Genomic DNA, 23,411 nt, shown 5'->3' on the forward strand with positions numbered 1-23,411 from the left:
CCTTGAGGTCGGCCACGCAGTCCAGGAAGTCGAACAGCACGCAGCACTGCTGCAGCTTCTGGACAAACAGCTCGTGCAGCTCCCCTGCAGCCGCATCTGGGGAACACACACACACACACACACACACACACACACACACACACACAGACACACACACACACACACACACATACACACACACACACACACACACACACACACACACACACACACACACACAGGGACATACACACACACACACACACACACACACACACACACACACACACACACACACGAGATGTATTAGATTATGGCAGGTGTGTTACAGGTGTGTGTGCACTGCTGCAGCTTCTGGACAAACAGCTCGTGCAGCTCTCCTGCAGCCGCATCTGGGAAAACACACACACACACACACACACACACACACACACACACACACACACACACACACACACACACACACACACACACACACACACAAGGTGAATTACTTTGTAGACTCTGGCAGGTGTGTGTGTGTGTGTGTGTGTGTGTGTGTGTGTGTGTGTGTGTGTGTGTGTGTGTGTGTGTGTGTGTGTGTGTGTGTGTGTGTGTGTGTGTGTGTTGCTGCTGAAGCTTCTGGACAAACAGCTCATGCAGTTCTCCTGCAGCCGCATCTGGGGAACACACACACGCAGGGACATACACACACACACACACACACACACACACACACACACACACACACACACACACACACACACACACACACACACACACACACACACACACACACACACACACACACAGGGACATACACACACACAGGGACATACACACACATACACACACAGGGACATACACACACAAGGTGTATAAGACTATGGCAGATGTGGAACAGATGTATGTACGTACCCGCACGCTACTGAAGCCACACACACACACACACACATGCACACAAGAACACATGTAGGCAACGAACACGATGAACGTATTCCAGGCTTTACTTTTAAAAACATGGTACTGTCTGCCCCCCCCTTCTCCTCCTCTCCCCCTCTTGTGATCTTGTTTCAGGGCTGTTTCGGCCACATGGGTCTGTTACACAGTTCTACAACACACATTAGGCTCACATAACACACAGTGTCTTCCTGCACTATGACACACTGACCGAATGTGACCATTGCCAAACCTTTTTTTAAATTATTATTCTAGCCAGTTCACTAAGAGTGACTGGTACACCATTATGATTGTTGTCTGTTTAACCCCTTAATGCAGAGCCTCTGTTATAATGTTAGTGTCAGCAAAATTGTAATGGCCATGTCTTAATCTGTTACTTAAAGCTCTCAGTAATGCAATGTGGTAACACTTTATTTTAGGGATACATCTATTAGCACTAATACATACCATGTTACTGTATAAGTAACTTGTAAAGCAAAGCAAAATCAAACATTTGTTTGGCATGTATTCACAAATGTCTTGCGCAATAAGGGATTTATTCACAATTTAACCTTAGTAAGGACCTAGTAGGCCTTAGCATTTGCTTAGTTCAGGCCTTACAAGGTACTTATGCATTAACATTGTATGTATTAGTGCTAATAGATGTATCCCTAAAATAAAGTGTTACCAATGTCATAGTAATGTTGCAATGATGTAGGTTTTTCAACAAGTAGTGAATAGGGACCATGTGCAGTAAGAAGCCAAAATAAATGGTCCCATTCAATCTCTGAACATAGTAACACATAAGGTCTTCAAAGAACGGTGATATCCTCTTTAAGTATGTGGTGTGTGTGTGTGTGTGTGTGTGTGTGTGTGTGTGTGTGTGTGTGTGTGTGTGTGTGTGTGTGTGTGTGTGTGTGTGTGTGTGTGTGTGTGTGTGTGTGTGTGTGTGTGTGCGCGCGCCTTGCCTATGTGTCCCCAGTTGCCTTGGCTAGCTGCTCAAATGCAGAACACTTTGTGAGAGATATCTGATGACCCCCACCCCCCCCCCCCCCCCCCCCCCCCCCACCCCCCCCCCACACACACACACACACACACCATCTCCTTTATGACATCCCACGGGAGATACTACATCGATTCCTGTTTTCCTGTGTGTGTGTGTGTGTGTGTGTGTGTGTGTGTGTGTGTGTGTGTGTGTGTGTGTGTGTGTGTGTGTGTGTGTGTGTGTGTGTGTGTGTGCGTGTGCATGTGCATGTGCCTGTCTGCCGCCAGTGTCTTCTTGCTTGTGTGTAACTGTGTTTATTGGTTTTAGGGACTTATCTTCCTATACCCTGAGATGCAATAAAAATGTTTATGAGAAACGCTAAGATACCTTACCACACACCACCACCACCACTCCCAATACTGCACTGTAGAGGTTTTCAATGTGGCCATCGGTGCTGCACGTCATTGTAGATCTGATATCAACGACAACAAGCACTAACTCTGTTGTCGGCCTACATATGAAGCAAATACACCAGTATCTGGAGAACACATGCTATAGCACTGCATTCGGCTGAAATTCCTTTAAACAATACTTTGTTTAGTTATCACAATTGGTGAGATTAGTAGAAAATGTGAATATAACATATCTACTGTATGCCCCTTTGCATACTTGCACCACTTCATAATCATCTATCCTTTAACCAGGTTGACAGCCTTTGGAAATGATTTATATTTCAAAATTATCCACATTTTCAGGATTCAAATTATCCAAATGTTCATTTTCCTCTCTCCATCCTCAGTCCTCTTAAAGTGGCCCAAAAAGTGAACCGACAGCACCTAGTCACCAGCGTAACTTGTCTGGACTCAAGCTAACCATACTAAGACCATGTCAACAAAGGTTTCAGTACTGTTCGCTTCCTAGGGGTACACTTTGGTAGCCTGATCATCACTTTCAAATCTCTTCGAGCCTTGGTCTGACCAAGAGCATAACAATTAACATTTTCCAAACGGCATTTCCCAAATGGCCTCCCTTGGTCTGCTAATGATTGTTTGCTTCCCAACAAAGTGGGAGGAGTTCCCGTATTTGCGGGAACTCAGAAAGTACTTGCATTGACTCTTGACCTGACTGGTAGCAACGCTGAAGCTGTTGCGTCACTAGGAGGGCACAGCCTAGCTAACACTTTGGAGTCTGACCAAGAGCATAACAATTAACATTTTCCAAACGGCATTTCCCAAATGGCCTCCCTTGGTCTGCTACTGATTGTTTGCTTCCCAACAAAGTGGGAGGAGTTCCCGTATTTGCGGGAACTCAGAAAGTACTTGCATTGACTCTTGACCTGACTGGTAGCAACGCTGAAGCTGTTGCGTCACTAGGAGGGCACAGCCTAGCTAACACTTTGGAGTCTGACCAAGAGCATAACAATTAACATTTTCCAAACGGCATTTCCCAAATGGCCTCCCTTGGTCTGCTAATGATTGTTTGCTTCCCAACAAAGTGGGAGGAGTTCCCGTATTTGCGGGAACTCAGAAAGTACTTGCATTGACTCTTGACCTGGGATCCGTTTCTCGATTCTTGTCGTTGCTAACTGTCTTAAGACCATCTTAAAACTGTCTTACCGTTCCCTTGGATTTAGTGGTGAGCGTTGCTGTCGAGAGGGAGTTGAGTCGCTCGTACGAAGGACTTTGCTAACGACGATAGCAAAGACGCTTTCGAGAAACGGACCCCTGACTGGTAGCAACGCTGAAGCTGTTGCGTCACTAGGAGGGCACAGCCTAGCTAACACTTTGGAGCCTTCACATGTTTGCAAAAAATGCAGAGTCACATAACTGAGTTCACTTAAATGGCTGAAAGGGAGCAAGTGTGAAAATGCCTTAAGCATCCTTAGGTAAGTCAGTGTCAGTGATGCAGATGCAGGGATGGCACAAATCGCACCGAAAACCGAAACCGTACAATTCACACACATACAGAACCAAACCGTGCAATCCGTCGCAAACTGCAATTCATGTACTGCCCAGAAAAATATGTAAAACAGAGATTCTAGGACTATCTTCTCTGATTAAAACATTAGCATATAAGACCAATCAGAGGATGACACAATTAAAATCACAGCATTTTCACATTATAAGCCTATACAAACCATATGTAGGATATTTAGTGATACGTCTGATTCTATTAGCCAATTGAAAGAGGGCATTTGGAACGCTCAGACAGCGCACATCAGCTGACGAGAGTTTAAGTGCAAGCGCAGGTTAGCACAAGAGGCAGTTCTCAGACACATGCAAAAGATCAAATTCAACTTGCGCATCATCACTTTATAACTGCAGTTATGTAAATATTGTTTAATATTCCCAATGCACCATTTATCATGAACTAAAAAAAAAGAACAGTAGAGAACCGAAAACCGTGACCTTGACACCGTGATATGAATCGAACCGTGAATTTTGTGAACTGTACCACCCCTATGATGCACCTGTGGTCCATCTGTAGTTAGATAGACAGGGTGGTCTGCACACTGGTTGCATGTGCCAAGAAATAGCCTACACTTTGTTACAAAGGGTGTTTTGACACCTGGTCCCTTTCGTGAATGCTTCAAAGTGTACCCAGTTCCCTCGGAAGTGAACCGTACTGAGACCTTTATTGATGAGGTCTCAGTGTGGTTCTCTTATGAGTCCTGACAAGTTATGCTTGTGACTAGGTGTAATCACTTAGATATCAAAAAGAGGACTGACACACCATAAAAAGTCTAACGAGACCAGAAAGAGCAGTCGGTTCTTTTCGTAATACACTCACAATATGAACAAAAACAGAACTGAGCCACTTTGCTGTCAGTTCACTTTTTGGTCCACTTAAAGAGGACTGAGTTCGGTTTGGAGTTGTGGAAATACCCTTAGTTTTCAAGGCAGCGTTTCAATCCTCATGGCGGATCTTCCACAAGAGACTGTGCTGTGCAGCTGACAGTGCCAACCTTAGAGCCTGGCAGTGCCCGAGCATTACAAGGGCGTCACGGCTGTCCTGACATACCTTCAGAAGCTGGCCCTGGTGTGGATGACCCATTTGGACATTTCTTTTAAAAAAAGGTCACAGGTACAAATATACACAGGGGGTGCCTTACACATACCTCAGCAGACTATACTGGTGCAGCTTTATAGGACAAGGAGCAGCCTGCCTGGGCCACAAGACACACAGCAGGTAAACCCATGCAAGCCATCGCTGCCTCTTACTGCAGATGGGCCCGTCGACGGGGTCTATTCACTCTTTGCTGAAAATACTCAACTACATCATTACAACATTGATGTGACAATGCAAATAGTCTTAAAGGTGCACTGTGTAATATTTTTAGTAGTTGATTTCCAGAATGAATGCTGTCCATTCAGAAATGTACTTTATCCATGGATACTTACCACCACCATGAAAATTCTAAGCATTCATTATGACTAGAAAAATTGAAATTTTACATGAAAAGGGAGAATTTTACATTCTCTGTGGTCCGCCATTTTCAATTTCAAGAAATAGACATTTTAAGCTTCATAGCATAGCATCTACTTTGGTCATACTAATATTAGTTTATTATGTTGTAAATATTCCTGAGAAGATTAAATTTGGCAATAGGCAGCACAGTTTCAATGAGCAGCATAATTGCAATACCTACTCTGGCCACCATCCTACACAGTACACCAGATTAAGACTGGGTCATTACCATTTTGGTGACAATAAAGGTAGGCTATAACAGAGGCCCTGCACTAACGGGTTTAAGGAATGTTTTCTGAAATGCACAAAAAGATGAGTTTGGAGTGTAGGCTTAAATGGGCCGGTAATTATATAGTGTTCAGGCTCCACCGTTTCCTTTAGGATTTATGACGTACTAGACTCTACTCAAGTATTACTCTACTCAACTTTAAGTCTACACAGCAAAATGCAATGTTAATTCAACTTGTATAGGGTTGATTTAACATCTTCTAGTGTTGAATTAACACAACTTTTTTACCATGTAGGCTACTATACTCTACTCCAATCCAAACTTGAAAGTATGTATTGGATATGGACAGGAAATTAACAATGAATACCATTCTTAATTCTATATAATGAGTGTGATACTCTGGCAGAGGTGCTGGCTGAACCGGGTTACCCCTGAGACCAGTAGTGATTTAAAGGTAGCCTCCTAGTATGGGCCCAAAACAGTACAAGGTTGTGGAGTTCCCTTCTTGCTTCTTTGCATGCTTTTATCAACCTTTTCTCAACCTTTCATTCTATTTTTACTTCCCCACCACTCTTTCCCTCTCTCTCTCATACTTAAATCCCTTTAATCCCTTTTTTTATAATACTTTAATTATGCCTAAGACTTTCCTTCTCCACACACATCACTGCTCCTTAGATCATTTGTACATCACACACAAGTATGTGTAAGTGTATGTGTGTAGTATATGTGTTTTGTGTATATGAATTTGTTGGTTTGACTGGCGTGCGTGTGTGCGCGCCTGTGTGTGTCCATGATTGATGCAGAGGCGTTTGTTGTTGTTCTTGATGTAGGTGTTTATTTTCAGCAGATTCTTCTGGTATAACGAGATGTGAGTGCATTCATTTCAATGCCATGTATACAGCAGCCTATGTCTGCACCAAAATCGCATAGAACCAACAACAGAGGTGTTATTATGATACAATAATCATTTGACATGGAAAAAGTACACTTTTTTTCAAAAACCTTCACATCCTGCGGTGATCAAATAGGTCTATGAAAACAATAATTTGGGTGTGTATGTAATGTCATATTTTTTATGTGATGTGATGTCATACTGTCGTATTTTTTACCCCCGCCAAGGAGGTTGTGTTTTCGGGCGCATTGTTTTGTCTGTTTGTCTGCTTGTCTGTTTGTCTGTCTGTCTGTCTGTCTGTCTGTCTGTCTGTCTGTCTGTCTGTCTGTCTGTCTGTTTGTTTTTCAGCAGGATAACTCAAAAAGTTAGACAGATTTGGATGAAACTTTGTGGAGTTGTCGGAAATGACCAAAGGAACAAGTGATGACATTTTGCTGGTGATACGGATCTAGTCGCAATGTAGCCTATTACCAAAGGCCCTGTGTGCGGTCATAGTGGTGTAGTAGTAAAGGGTTTCCCACTGACTATTACAGTGTTCCAGTGGTGGAACGGTGCACATTAAGGGGCTACAATTTGATGCCAGCAGTAGGCCTATAAGCCTACTATATGCGATTATGTGATTCTAGCGAAAGATAATATCAAATAAGACTGATTTACCAGACAGGTATACCGGTAACAAGAACAACCTACAGTAATATGAAGACTGCATAAACTCTTAAAGCATGGCCCCTGTTATAGGCCAACATTTGGTGTTAATAGAAGGGCCATGACGAGGTCATAATGTATTACGTACTTAAGGCTCTCTGTAATGTTGTAGAGTAGTGCAGTAAACGTCTTTTCAATGACCTACAACAGTGTTTCACTGGTGGAACAGTGCACGTTATGCGGCTACCTACCTCTGTGTGGATTTGGGATTTAAGCTGTGACGACACGTGAATTTGGAGGAGGTAAGCCTATTGAGTTATATGCTCCTTTTGGGCAAGATGGCCAAGGAAACACCCATACGCTGTCAAGTACATCAGTATGTGTGCAATGCTTTTCACTGTAAACGGGGACTGCAATGGACTGCAATGGATGCCATGAGTGTGCATGTTTTCGTGAAAATGTGGGCATGCGCATGTGTTTATGTACTGTGTGTGTGTGTGTGTGTGTGTGTGTGTGTGTGTGTGTGTGTGTGTGTGTGTGTGTGTGTGTGTGTGTGTGTGTGTGTGTGTGTGTGTGTGTGTGTCTGTGTGTGTGTTCGACAACCGCATGCATTGTCATCGCTGTTACTAATTTCAGAGTGTAACCATGGCGCTGGCATCACACCTTCCCTCTTTTCCAGAGCGTGCGCACACACACGCACGCACGCACGCACGCAGGCACGCACGCACACACACACACACACACACACACACACACACACACTAAAATGTGCAGACTGGGGTAAGTGCACAGTGTGCAAACATAAGAGCTCTCAGGCACCGCCACTCTGCTAACAAGCTTATGCAGGGTTTTTAGTTATTTCTGTCCCCCATCCTATTCCATCCTATTCCCTCCACCCACCCAGTAAGAAAAGTATAAAGACACTCACACACACACAAAACACGCAATCCCCATATGCATATATCTCAGACTGACTTCTCTATACCAGCAAGAATTGTATAAGCACTCAATTATTCATCCTCGTCTTAGTCACAGGAAAGCAGGTCTGTTTCAAGGTATTGGGGCCCTAGAGCAAAGAGGGACTTGGGACCCCCTTGGGAGGTCCGCTTTTCAGAGATTTTGATAGTAGTAGCCATCATTGCACTTTAGTCATTGAATTAAGGAGGTGCTGCCTGCCACACTCACCAAGTTGTCATTGCTGTCATTAGAATATTAGTACATACGTACATAACCAGTCATTAGGAGGGCGGGGGCGGAGGGATTTCAGATGGGGGCCCTAGGCAATTGCCTAGTTTGCTCTGCTCTGCCCTGATGAAGGCCACACCTTGGCCAAAACATGTTGGCCTTTTTAACATATCTATAATGATTTAACCATTTAAATAAAGCTAATTAAACTTTTTGGAAGAGTGCCTTGGATACTTCAAATCATTCCTAGTTTGATTGCCTGGTTGTTGCCAGGACAAAATCATCTGAAAGGGCCCCCAGCCAACACACACAATGTAATGAGGGGCCCATAGGGTTGGCTTTCAGATGGGGGCCCTAGGCAATTGCCTAGTTTGCTTGCATGGCGGTGACAGGCCTTCAGGGAAGGCAGTCTTCCGCAGACCCAGAGGAGGGTTCTGGGCGGGAGCTGGACAGGGCCGCTGACAGCTTTGACTATATGAGCCCAGGACAAAATCATCTGAGAGGCCCCCTCACCCCAACACATACAATGTAATGAGGACCCAATTCTGGGGGCCCCTCTCTTCCTGGGGCCCGGGACAACTGCGCCGCCCCCTTCCCCTTTTGATGGGTGCTGCTGCTGGGTGTGGGTGTGTATAATCCAGGCTTACAGCAAGAATGAGTCACCCATCATTGAGTTTTTTAGTGGGGGGAACAACACAAGAGTAATGAAACAAATGACTTGTCATCCTCTTCTTCCGCTTAGAATTCTGATGCTGTCCTCGCCCTCCTCTCCTCTCCTCTCCTCTCCTCTCCTCTCCTCTCCTCTCTTCTTCTCCTATTCTCACTCTCCTCTCCTCACTTCGCTCTTCCCCTCCTCTCCTCTCCTCTCTTCTCCTCTCCTCTTCTCCTATTCTCACTCTCCTCTCCTCACTTCGCTCTTCCTATCCGCTCTTCCCCTCCTCAATCTCCGTTCCTTGCCTCTCCTCTCCTCTCTTCATCTCCTCTCCTCACCCTCCTCTCTTCTTCTCCTCTTCTCGTTCTTCTCTCCTCCCTCCCCTATCTTCCGCTCATCTCCTCACTCCCCTCTCTTCTTCTTCTCTCCTTTCCTCTCCTCACTCCCCTCTTCCTCTCCTCTCTTCATCTCCTCTCCTCACTCTCCTCTCTTCTTCTCCTCTTCTAGTTCTTCTCTCCTCACTCCCCTCTCTTCCTCTCATATCTTCCTCTCCTCTCCTCTCCTCACTCCCCTCTCATCCTCTCCTCTCCTTTCCTCTCCTCTCCTCTCCTCTCTCTCCTCTCTTCTCCTCACTTCCTCTCCTCTCCTCCACGCCTTGGCAATGACAGTACTTTTTAATTGGAGACTGTGAGGTATTAGGGGAGATTGCAGTAACCATGGCTGACAGAGTTTAAAAGGAATCACGTACAAACTAATTATTGCAAGTCCAATAGTTTGTACATGATTCCTTTAAACCCCAGTCAGTATACGTAAGTTAAACCGTACTGTTGACATCAACCAAACCGTAGGCCTACTTTGTTTGGAAAGAAACCCACAACAATATGTGCTGACAATCCCTGAGGTGGAACAGTGTAGCTGTCTTTTCCCCCCACATTTTTGTTGTATGTATGCTGGGACTAAAAGGCATCATTTCTGGGGTCATGTTTAACACAATAGACCAGTGCATGGGTTAAACCAAATCCCTTACAGCATCCAAGCAACTGTCATATTCTATATGTGTAATACCCTGTTAAATAATTTTTAACATGCTCCATTATCAGGGCTAATCATGGCCAATTGATGGTGATTCTGTTTGGCAGGTAGACAACTTACTAGCCACTTTGACTTATGAGGGAGTGTATGCGTGGCTAGTAAAATGCAACATCTAGTAGCCAAATTAGCCAAATTAGCCAAATTAGCTGGTGATGAAAAAAGTTAATACACACTGGGCACACACAGCGTATAAACACTGGTTTCTGATTGGAAATGGTTTGCTTGGATTTTTTGGATCGTTTTTTTCTTTCTTTTGCACCATCCCAAGTGCAGTGAACAGCTGGCTGTGGTGATATTTCCATCAAACTTTTTTCACACTAACTTTTGACTATCACGAGGAGGAAATTCAGAGAGGGAGTGTCTGAAATGATATTCATATTACATTCACGGTCTGGTAAGAAATCAATTTGCCAGGGGGGAGCGGATTAACTTCTCATTCAGGAGGAGGATAATGCTACTAAGGTTGCTATAAAAATGAGGTCATTTGAATAAAGTTCCAACAGTTGCAAATTTTTTTCATATATTGCGCACCGCTGTAACAGTTGCCATGCCAACCCCAGGGTTTGATTCCGCGGTTGTTTTTGCATTTCCTCCTTTTGATTAGAGAGAGTGTTCTATCCTTCAACCATCACTTTCTTCCTCACTGACTCAGATTTTGATGTATTTATTTATTTACAAATTTAGAAAATATGAACTGGATGAGAACCAAAATCATATCTCACAATAATCTCTCTCAGTAGGCCTATCTGAGATGGAGCCTTTTGCCCTCCATCTCTTGTGTATCCTTCCTACATGTTTCTCTAAATCCTGTCTGCCTCACTTGTCTTTGCATCACTCTAACGAACTTGTGCACACAAACTCCAACTAAAGATATCTAACAAAAGTCTAACCAAAGGTCTTGTATTCTTCTTCTCCTTCTGACTGTCTGTTCTCACCCCTCCCACTTTTGCACAGTAGCCTTCCATCTAACTACTGTACAATACATAATTGAATGGAATACAGCAACATCTCAACACACTAGCCTGGCGACGCCATTCTATGTGCTCCACCCAAAGTTTCGGCTCCGCACATCGTCTGGCAAAAGCCTCGAGCTCGGTTCTCTCAGTGTTTAGCCAATCAGCAAACAGTTGAGAGTGGTGACGCAGAACTCACCTGCGAAGTCTGTTACTGATTGGTTAAGGTAACTATATTCACACTTTTGTTTTGTTATTTGTATGCTTTTGCGACGCTATATCGTAACAGTCATGCTAATAAAGCACAATATGGGTTTTAATTTGAATTCGGAACTCAATGAATTAAAATGACAAAGTATCTACCCTCCACAGAGACGGATTCCTCTTGCCTTTTGCCAGACTGTTTGACAGTCAACAGTCGATTTCACCCAGGCTACCAACACACCATATACACCACATTTCTGTACACATCACATAGGACGATCATTGTTCAACACCAATTGAGTGTTTAAATCTTTACTCATTTTATTCTCCATCTTGTCATCCATTACATGTGGGCAGAAACAGCCTGATGAAGTGCACTGTTGGAATTGGAATATAGGCTACTGTAATACATTCAGTAAAAATAGGAACGTTAAGACAACAAGTAAACATCCGTCTGATGAAGTGAACATCATCACTCTGATAAAGTAGACATCCTCACTCCAAGGCGATCTATGCAATCTATATGAATTCTTCACTTTGGCAGATTTTCAACTATCTTCAAATGGATTTCACGATTCACGATTTAATATCGACAAATGTGTGTGCTGTGTCACTGTGACTTTCCCTGTAGGACTTTACGTAGGCCTACAGTCTTAAAGAAAGGCACACTACCGGTATTTTAGCCCCTCCCTCAAATTCACCCTTTTTCTTATTTCATCCCTCTGTCTGTCTCACACCATTCATGTTCTTTTTTTCACAACTTCTGTTTCTGTGTGCATTTCAATATCTATTTATTATTTTGTGTTGAGTCTTTCACCGTCCGCTTCTTGTTCTATCTCACATGGTCTTGTCTGTCAGATTCTTGTCAAACCGCAGGTAAAACCCCCAACTCTTCTTATACAGTACTCGCTCTTGAAATCCTTTTTTTTCTCCTCCTGTGGTGGCTTCATACATCTCTTCCTCTTTCAGTCTCATGCGTCTTCTTCTTCTATTTCTTTTTTTCGTCTCTGTATGTCTGTCTATGGTATATGATATGCAGTCTATTTACTGTAGATAGGGATGGTGTTGAAGGTGTTTTGAAGTGTTGAAGTGTTTTTCCCTTCACACGGCGAACATGAGTTTTAAATCTCTCTCTCTTTCTTTAACCGTCTCTCTCTCTCTGTGTCCCTCTGCCTCTCTCTCTCTCTCTCATGTTCCCTCGTGCTGTCTCTCCCCATCTTCTCTTTGTTCCCTTGTATGGCTCTGTATCATCTTACATATGTTACTCTCTCTCTCTTTTCACTTTCTCTCTCTCACTCTCTCTTTCTATCCCTCTATCTCTCTTCCTATCTGCCTCTTACAAACATACAGTAGCACACAAGCACACACAAGCGAGCACACACACACACACACACACACACACACACACACACACACACACACACACACACACACACACACACACACACAGCTGTCTGTATTGATTCTCGAAAGAGTAATAAGAGCAAATGGATAAATGTAACCAGATCCCAACATCAGAACAAAGCTACACACACACACACACACACACACACACACACACACACACACACACACACACACACACACACACACACACACACACACACACACACACACACACACACACACGAAGAGCAGGACAGAGGAAGATGAGCACAGTGTGTGTGTGTGTATGTGTGTGTGTGTGTGTGTGTGTGTGTGTGTGTGAGAGAGAGAGAGATAGAGAAAGAGAAAGAGAGAGAGAGAGAGAGAGACAGACAGACAGATGGAGAGACACAGAGAGAGAAGAAGAGAGCAACAGATAGAGAGGCACAGACATGGACAGATGAAGAGAGGGATGTGAACAAAGGGGTGAACAGAGAAATATTTAGACATGTGAAGGAAACGTGTGAGTATGAGAGAGAGAGGGGGGGAGAGAGAGAGAGAGAGAGAGAGAGAGAGAGAGAGAGAGAGAGAGAGAGAGAGAGAGGGGAGTGATGCCATGAGCCTATGTTGACTCAGCAGTTTTTGCCCGGGTAACAATCAGCAGCTCTGTGGTCCAGCCCCACCAGCCCAGCCTGCCCCACTTTCATACCTCTCTCTCTCTCTCACACACACACACACACACACACACACACACACACACACACACACACACACACACACACACACACACACACACACACACACACAGACAGACAGACCCACTTTCATACCTCTCTCTCTCTCTCACACACACACACACACACACACACACACACACACACACACACACACACACACACACACACACACACACAGAGACACACACACACACACACACACACACACACACACACACACACACACACACACACACACGGTCTCACCCTTGGGGTGAGTGCTTATTTACAGACACATTACAGACATACTCACGAGGTTCCACTTCAAATGAGTACACTGTCTTTGACTAAACAGTATACACACACTGTTTGTCTCTGTCTCTGTTAGTCTGTATTCCTGACCCTCTCTCATTCTCTCACTCACTCACTCACTCACTCACTCTGAACAACCTCCCCCACATTCCCACCCGCCCGCACACGCACACACCGGTGGCTTTGAAATTAGCGTTCGTATTATTACATTACCAAGCTTGTAGGTACTTTAAGTATAGGCCACAAGCACACACAATCAAACACATAGCCTACTGTATCTTCTATAGGCCTACCTTAGAATCTCTAGTGTGTACAAGAGTACTTGAGTAGCTAATCATAATGGGGGAGTTTGAAGCTAATGCTTAATCCTTAATGGTTTGAACCACTTAAAAGCATATTACACTAAGATAGCGATCCATGCTATGTGACTATACGGAGTCTACATCTAAGTTTCTTTGACACTTGACACCACTCTTTATTCAGATGTGCATGTACATGTATGTGGCTATTTAATTATCGAGGAGGGTTCCATTGAAGAGTACCAATGGTATCTCTGCATTCAAACATGTGCATTTGGCAAGCAAGTTGTGTCTGGGCGCAAATCAAGAGTTTGATATGTTGTTGTCATGGCAATCATACACAGCAAAAAATGAAGTGTTAATTCAACACTTAGACAGTACTCTGGGCCCAAATACACTAGAAGATTTTAGATTGACTCTCTAATAAGTGTTGAGTTAATACTGCATTTTGTTGCTGTGTACATTAGCCGTGGACATATCAGCCGCATGTCTGCTTTTTTAAATTTAGAACCTAAAAAGGTTTGTCAGCTGTGTACTGTTGGTTTTGTTTGGGTCTAACCGAGCAAATAGCTCGGTATGAGAGATACGCCAGACACTTGGACGATGGTGTCAGCTTTTAAGTAGACAGAAAAAACCTCAATATAACAGTTGCCATTGGATGTCATGGGAAAATATATGGTGTTCTATTTCTCTCCCATGTTCTGTTGCCCAACTCCACAAGCAAGTGGCCCTTGTAAGTGTATCACTGGAACACATCCGAGCCAGAGTGTGTGTGTGCGTGTGTGTGTATGTAATCCATCAGAGCGTAAAGCACTCCTCAGACTCAGTACGGGCTGTAGTGTGTGTGTGTGTGTGTGTGTGTGTGTGTGTGTGTGTGTGTGTGTGTGTGTGTGTGTGTGTGTGTGTGTGTGCCACTCCACTCGACCTCGCTGAGTTACACTTCTTTGACCTCTGACTGCACAGTAAGCTGAGCAGACAACGAACTACACACACACACAATGGTCTTTCTTTCTCTGACAGACTTGACTGTTGCGAATGCATTTACAGACACAGACTAGAAAGTTCTTTTTTCCTCCAACTCTTACTGTGTGTCACACTCACTCACTCACACACACACACACACACACACACACACACACACACACACACACACACACACACACACAAGGTACTGTGTAGAATAGATGACAAATTGAGGTCAGGCCTGTCAGTCTTGCCAGAGTTGTGCTTGAGTACCTCGCCAGGGACCCGGTCGAGTGTTGATGTGAATATTTTAAACCTGACGCTGACTACAACACAGCATGGCGTAGGCTTCTTATGTGCAAATGTTTGCGGCTCAATACAAACCGACACCTCCGATGATGTGCCCATCATAAACATCCTTGGAGAGGCAGGCACATCCTGCCATAACATCGCAATTACTAGGCTATGCCTAAAGCAGCTTGTGACAGATTTGAGTGACACCATGACATCATGGCAGATGGTGGCAGGCATCATTCAGACCTAATGTACCACTTAGTGGGGATCTCCGCCAGATCAATGCCACATTTGCATTATGGTTTGGGTTTTTGGATTAGTTACAGATTAGTGTTTGGCTGCCAACGAAACACTGGCATAACATGGGCCTACTGCAGGGCAGGCTGCAATGGACAGACAGTACACCTACCTTTGAGGAGGGGTAGCGGCGTGAGTTCCACCTGGGAGCTCTGGTATCTGAACTGGGAGGAGCTGTGAGAGCGCCGCTGCCGGGCCCTGCGCATGGAGCGCCGCGGGAAGCCATCGATCTTCTCGGCGTTGGGTACAGAGAAGCCCGTGGTAGGCGACGTGGGGCTGGACGGGGGAAGTTTGGTGTTCTCCATATTCACTTATCAGCAGCTAGGTTGAGTATGATTTAAATGACCTTTTTATACTTGTAGATGGCCAATCTGTGGGACATAACAACATTATTGAGAATGTCACTCAAGCCTCTTAATACACTGTAATTGATAATAACTTAACGGGAAGTTGAGATCGACAATGATTTATATAGGGAGATACAACCACTATACCCCGTCTGGGAGTAACAAGCCAGATGTAGCATTAAGTTAATTGGTTCGGCATCAGATAGGCTAGTTCAGGACACGTGGGCCCCATTTGTTCGCTCGGCTGTCCTTGTCTCGGCGCACAGCGCATACAAGCCACTGGTATTTTGTTCTTGACAAAAAATGCACACACTGCACAATACCTACCTGGGAAGAGGCGCCGTGCAGAATCCACATGAAACTGATCAGTTTATTGGCTGTACCCCCAGATCCATAATGCAGGCAAAAGTTTACGTTTTGGAGATATAGTCCAGTCCTACTGTCCGGATTATTAGGGCTAATGCATCAATATTTCTCCGTCAAGCGGATCTCCTGCTTGGACTGCACTCTGCCGATAAACCTTATTTAAAACTGCTGGCTCTTTCTGGGGGTTGTGAATGGTAGCCGTAACGCCCGTCTCAGCAGCAGCAGAATTGTGATCTCATTCCACGATTTCCTGCCATCTCTTTGCCGATGCTGTCTTGTCGACAGAATATGTAATTGGTTATGTCCAAAAGAGAAAATAGCCCCCAGCGCACAGACACTGGAATGAAAATGATGCCAGCTTCCTCGGCAGAGAATGAAGTCTAGCTTGATTTTACGTGCCGCAGTGATGGGAAGAATATCCGGAGGTATAAATCCATTTTCGTTTAGTCTCTATCTCCCATTGAGGTACGCCGCTCGAGAGGACCACCCTTTAGTGTATCATCCGCACTCCGTTGACAAGTGTAGCGTACGTAGCTCTGTCATCCAGCTGTTAGCGTTCTATTCACATCCCTCCCTAAAACGAGCCTTCCTCCTCAGCCGCCCTCTCCATCACATCCACCCAAGAAAAACGTGGTCGTTTCGGTCCATCTTTTCCTTGTGTACCATTCGTTTTGAAAATGTATCGGCTATTTGTCTCGCCTAAACAGCCACCTTATGCAGAAGGCTTACATAAATATGATTTATTTATTTTTGACGCATATAGGGTGTCGTCATTCTGGATGCGTCTCTCCTCCCCTCTCCTTCTCCCTGGTGGGAACGGGGAGCGTTGTTACGTTGGCTTCAGTGTGCGCAGCTACGGCAGAGGAGCGCCGTGGTCAATTCCTTGGTGAATTTGCTGAAAATGCCAAATGTATTGTGTGTTATTGCGCAGAGGAACAATATCCGATAGCCAAGCCGCGGCGACAGATAAAGGTGGAGGCGCACTGGCTTAGCCTACATTTAAATGATAGATTGATGAAATATTACGAATAGATATCAACATGTATATATTTTGCAAAAGGGCCTGTGTCCATCACTGTAAGTAGCCGATATTGTTAAGGCGCCAGGTGGCTTTTACGCATGAGGCAAAAAGTTGCACCCGGTGTGATGACAGGATTTGATATCTTTATTTCGCCAGGTCGAATAATCAATCACTTGTTTCCTCCATCACCAGTAGGACTATCATTCATTAAATACCGAGACACCAGACATCTTAATTGTCTTTCAGATCCAGTCTCCCATTATGCGCATAAGCTAAATCTTTGTCCATATTTTTGAATTTCAATTCTATAGTGTGATTGTTCATTATTCTCATTTTTTACGCATCTACAGGTTGTACACAGGACTGTGCACATCAACAGTCAAAAAGTTCACACAATATCAGAGTATGCTGTTGAATATGGTTGTTTTTTTAAAAGCATCATATTGTGCACTATTGGTCCAAGGCCCTGCTGTGCGTTTGAAGAAAAGGCGGAACTATTTCAGTCTTAGCGCATAGCTCCCTCTTGTGACTACGGATAAATATACCCAGTTAAGACAAATATTATGAGGTAATGGTTGGACATGCTGTTATGAAATATCACAATGTAACTTAAATCACCAGTGAAGTGGAAACCCTCTCACAGCCCAATAGATGTAGGCAAGCATTGGTGGACATGCATATTCCCATTGTCTTCACAAGAGCTTCATAAGAGAGCCACAGGCAACTCTAGGTTCAGCTGGGGCCCTAAGCGAAATGTAAAAATAGTGAACATTTGAAATAAATTTGCTACTTCTGTGGCGGGGCATCAGCAAAACATGAGGCCACAAGCACAAGTGGAGGACGCAAAGTCGCATATTGGAATGCACCCATAGTCTTGTTGGAGCTCATGTGAAGCTCTTGACCAAAGTTTCTAGAGCGCGCTCTGTTCCACAATCTTCTCTGCTCTTGACCCCCTAAAGCTGGCAGATTGGGCAGTCATCATGGGTAAGTGGTTAGGGCGTCAGACTTGTAGCCCAAAGGTTGCCGGTTTGACTCCCGTCCTGCCAGGTTGGTGGGGGAAGTAATTAACCAGTGTCCTCCCCCATCCTCCGCAATGACTGAGGTACCCTGAGCATGGTACCGTCCCACCGCACTGCTCCCTTGCAGCGCCATTGAGGGCTGCCCCCTTGCACGGGTGAGGCATACATGCCATTTCGTTGTGTGCAGTGTTCACTTGTTTGCTGTGGAGTGCTGTGTCACAATGACAATGGGAGTTGGAATTTCCCAATTGGGCTTTCAGTTTCATTCAGAACCACAGAACCCCCCACCCCCCTGCAAAGTTGTGCTGCAGTAGCCTGTCCATCAACAAGACAGTCCTGGGCCAATATATCTCACAACCTGTCCACCGCACCTACACAATATCTAGCTGTGTATGTGGGTTTATCGACTGCCATAACAGCAGTTTAACACACATGAAATGATTTCATCACAGGTTTTACAAGGACTATAGCATAACCTTCTACGCTTCCACATCCGGACGATACATACAGCAGATTGAGAGAATGAAGAAATGCAGATACACTGAGAGAATAACAAAGGAATGCAAATATAAAAATATTAAGATTTTTTTTAATGATTTTATTTCCCCAATGTCTTATAATAACACAAATTTGTCTCCACACAATGAACATGAAAAAAAAATCCAATAGGCATAAACAATTCACCACCACAGCACAGCATGGAAGAATACTGACTTGTAAACTATGCAAATGTTGAAATGGATGCAAATACAGTTTTCTAGGATAGGACAGTTCATGATGTGGCTATGACCATCATTTCCATCTGAATGGATGCATGTCTTAAATGCAACTCCCTGACCTATTTTACCTATCTGTTTTTGCTGCATTCAAGGTGCGGCGGCATTTCATATACCCCTAATAGCACATGATAAGAAACAATGATTACACTTCATTTTAATGGTTCACTATTACAGTGGATCTGCCACATTAGGTAGGCTACAGTGTAATAACCAGTGTAATAATATTTAATACCATGTAATACCTGTCTAACATGTAAGATGTTGTACTTACATCTAAGGTAAGGGTTAGGGTTGGCACATGGTATTGCACTGGTATTACATGGTATTGAATATTGTTTTACTGGTTATTACACTGTACCTAATGTGGTAGATCCACAGTAATAGTGAACCATTAAAATAAAGTGTTACTAAAACAATGAATAAGCCGTCTTGACGATGTTATAAGTCCCTGAAGTTAAAATCATACAGATGACGCCTTGGCCGTGGCACACAGTACTGCCACGCCAGGGACCCAGGTTCGATTCCGGCCCGAGGTCATCCCCCCCCCCCCCCCAATCTCTCTCTCCCACTCGCTTCCTGTCACTGTCTCAATGTTAATATAACAAGGCATAAAAGCCCATACAAAAGAACATTGAGGTGAAATACTTATGCTGTTGGCATTTGAAGAGGCCTTAGTTACTTCAGGGCTGCTGGAGAGGCAAGACAGGGATAAAGAGACAGCAAGAGACAAATGTGATGTACATGGGGATGGACAAAATAATGGAAACACCTGTCATTTTAGTGTGGAAGTTTCATGGCTCAAGTGGACCAACCTGTTGGCCAATCTTCATTAATGGCACATTGCACCAGTAAAGTGAAGTGTGATGGTTCAGTTAACAGGGTAAGAGTACAGTTTTGCTCAAAATTTTGCAATGCACACAACATTATGGGTGACGTATCAGAGTTCAAAAAGGAGAATTTCTTGGTGCGCGTGTAACTGTTGCATCTTTGACCGAGACAGCAAGTCTTGCTCAAGTTTTGAGAAAAACTATGCTCTTACTAGGGCTGGGCAATATGATGATATATATCGTTATCATGATATAAAAGTGTATATTGTGACCTATATTGTTTATATCGTGATAGGAATTTTATCCGTTGTATACAAATGAATATCATTTAATTACATTTCAGTAAGTTCATGTAACTGTAAAAATAACAATAAAAAGATCAATTTTAAGTAAAGTTTGTTTTGCGACATGAAAAAATAAAGAGCAAATAAAGAGAATAACAGAAAATGTATGTAATTGTCATCACACGGTCCATCCCTTGTCGTGGGGTGGTGGCTTGAGTGCCTCCGTGACCCCGAGAGCTATACCAGCGGGTGCAAAAGTACCTAGTAGGGACTCCCAAGCTGGACAGGTCAAAGGGTAGAGGTGAGACAAATTGGACCACCTCGCCCAGAGGTTAAATGGGTTGGCGTAGGGCCAAAAACCCTATCCGTCAAAAAACATGTTACAGAAGCATCAACAACATGTAATTGCAATATCGTGATATATATCGTTATCGTGATAGTAATCCATCGTGATATTTTTTTTTTCCCACATCGCCCAGCCCTAGCTCTTACCCTGCTAATTGAACCTTCACACTTCACTTTACTGGTGCAATATGCAATTAATGAAGATTAACAGGTTGGTCCACTTGAGCCATGTAACTTCCCACACTAAAATGACAGGTGTTTCCATTATTTTGTCCAACCCCTGTATATGGAGCAGTGTTTCTTAACTGGTGGGTCGGGACCCCAAAAGTGGGTTGCTGAAGGGTCCTCGGTGGGACACGGAACTGTGGCGTACAAATGTATTGATTCTCCCTTTCATTGCCAGTTACAAAGTTGAGACAAGATGAGACAAGAAATGAATGAATGACTGTCATGTCAAATAGAGGGTGAAACATTGTTAATAACTTACTCCTCTCCACTAGTTAAGACACATGTTGAATGTAAGTGTAAAATAACAGATAAACAGATAAATTGATAAATTCACCAGTTTCTGACTGCTTAAGAAAAAAATAGGGTCACAACAACATAATGTCCATAGAAAAGTGTGGGTCCCAAAACTATTCCAGTTAAGAACCACTGGTAGAGAGACAGAGACAGACAAATGGCGGGAGATACCGTAGAATGAGGTAAAGAACAGTTTGTTAAGTAAAACAGTAGGCTATACAAGTTATATTTTAGGGGAGCTAGTGAAGGCGGGCTCTGTAGTAAAGGAGGCTGCCTTCAATATAGGCCTTAAGTGCAGCGGGAAATCCTTTTTTTTGTGTTCATAGTACAGCTCTCGGAGGAATATCAAATTTGAAGTGGCCCCTTGGATGAAAACGTTTCCCCACCCCTGCTCTAGTTAGTCTGTGTTTTTTAGACAATCTGAAGAAGACCCCAGTGGTCAAAATGTAGTATGAAATCAAGTACTAAAATAAAAGGATTTCAAGTGCGGTATGCAGACTCCTCACTCTCAAACTTGCATCAGCCGTTGTCCTGCAAATTAACTTGAGATGTGCACAATTTTCTCTCTCAATTGAATGCTCCCTGAGATAGTCTTGAAATTTAGACAAAAAAAAATAGCTATCTATATGTAAGGTGTTAGACTTGCAGACTGGGAGGGACTTATCCCAATCAGTACCCACACACTGAGACAGCTGTTACTGCTTGAACTTACTGTACACCGCCAACTCTGGATTTAGGCAAGTATTTAATATTCAAAGTCAGACAATTTGTTGACACTTTTTCCTCCCGTATACATCAGGGTGTCATTTCCTCCACCACTGTACCCATTTGAAAGTGTTCTGAGCTGTGTTTCCCAAAAACTAGTACTTAAGTATGAGGGGCTAAATAGGCAATATATCAGAAACAGGTCTCACATCATCACCAAAAGTTTATACATACACTATTTTACCTCGTACATGCACTTGGCCCAACCATTTTATTTACATAGCGAGAAAAAAAATATTGTATGTAGACCTATAAAATGATTGTATGCATAAACTTTTAGTGATGTGGTAAATTGCCTAGGTGGCCCCTCATACTTAAGTACTACTTAGGCTTAAGAACTACTTAAGGGTTTTTGGGAAACGCAACCCAGGTTGGTGGAATTGTGCTTAGTGGAACTGTGAATACTTACCCTGTGCTGGATTCCCTGGTAGGGGGTGGTGGCAAGGCAAGGCAAGGCAAGGCGGAGGTTATACGTACGAGTTTGCCTAGTGCTATTAAGCGTGTGATGGCGGCAGGGGTTGGTTTGTTGGTTGGTGGAGGAGGCCAGGCCCTTTGATCTTCCCTCCCCGTGGAGAGCTCGAGTTTGGGGGACGAGGGAAGAGAGGCGGTGGAAGGCGGAGAGTAGGGCCAGAGGCTTTAAAACACACACTCAAATGCTTTCTCTCTGTCACACACACACACACACACACACACACACACACACACACACACACACACACACTCTCTCTCTCTCTCTCACACACACACACACACACACACAGCAGTGGGTGTGTTCATCCTGGTTTGTCTGGCTGGCTGGCGTTTGTTTACACTAATGTGCTTCCGTATTGCATGCAGATAATCAGCCTGATACATCAGTGGGTGAGCTAAGCTGCGGCTTCTCAGGCTTGCGTGGTGTGATCGGAGCCGCGGTAAGCTCTGCTGCCACACTTTAACCCCTGCTGAGCACCTGACAAGAGCACTGGTCTTTTGAAAAGGCATCACTGATGGTACACTCATAACCAAAGTATGTACACTGAACTGAAAGGCTCAGCAGCAGGAAATGAATACATGCTGCTCCCATTTCTCCTTTCTGTCAGACAGGCCTCGAAATGAGCTCTTTTTCCATCACCAGCCAATATGGCTAGTAGATGTTAACCTTACTAGCTGAATACACACTTACCACCTGCCGAAGTGGCAAGTGAAGTGTCTCTTCTGGCAGTCAAACAGTGTTTTCAACAGCATTTGGCTGGTTTGCGGGTGTTAATTTAGAGCTCAGTCTTCTAGGATACATTAAAAAAGAACTACGGCGTGCATGCATTTTACAAGTGTCGATTTAGCAGCAACAGTTTTTTTAATCAGCATGATCTGTAAGTTAATGTATTAAAAATAACTACTTACCAAAGTTTGAATGCAATTTATGAAGAAAAAAAGCCTCTATGTGTTGCATTTAGTTTTACTGCTTGGCACCTTCATGTTCAACATTACTGACCTAAATGTCATAAAAACACAAGCAAGTGTGTGTGTGTGTGTGTGTGTATGAGAGAGAGCAACACTGTAGTTATCTGGTGTAACAGGGGGATCGAAGGCAATACTTTGGTACAGGAGTGTACAGATGAGGCAGTGGTCATGCGTGGAGCGTGGCATGTACTTCTTGGCACGCATTATGATGACTAGCAGGCGTAGTAAAGGAGCACGGGGCGGCAGCA

The 23,411-nt window shown here is 43.9% G+C and overlaps 1 protein-coding gene across 1 annotated transcript in view; it reads right to left on the reverse strand.

Moving 5' to 3' along the window:
• The window catches only part of LOC134452659 (serine/threonine-protein phosphatase 2A 56 kDa regulatory subunit beta isoform-like), a 54,721-nt gene extending 38,289 nt beyond the window's left edge, over positions 1–16,432 (reverse strand). Inside the window, exons 1-3 of the mRNA XM_063203151.1 lie at positions 16,123–16,432; positions 15,561–15,819; positions 1–96 (exon numbers count right to left, since the gene is read on the reverse strand). The exon at positions 1–96 is cut by the window's left edge and continues 101 nt beyond it. Coding sequence (XP_063059221.1) covers positions 1–96; positions 15,561–15,753 — 289 coding nt within the window. The 5' untranslated portion in view covers positions 15,754–15,819; positions 16,123–16,432. The remainder of the gene's footprint in view (positions 97–15,560; positions 15,820–16,122) is intronic.
• Positions 16,433–23,411: the final 6,979 nt, after the last annotated feature.

The sequence above is a fragment of the Engraulis encrasicolus genome, chromosome 7, assembly GCF_034702125.1.
Source record: "Engraulis encrasicolus isolate BLACKSEA-1 chromosome 7, IST_EnEncr_1.0, whole genome shotgun sequence".
Classification (NCBI taxonomy): domain Eukaryota; kingdom Metazoa; phylum Chordata; class Actinopteri; order Clupeiformes; family Engraulidae; genus Engraulis; species Engraulis encrasicolus.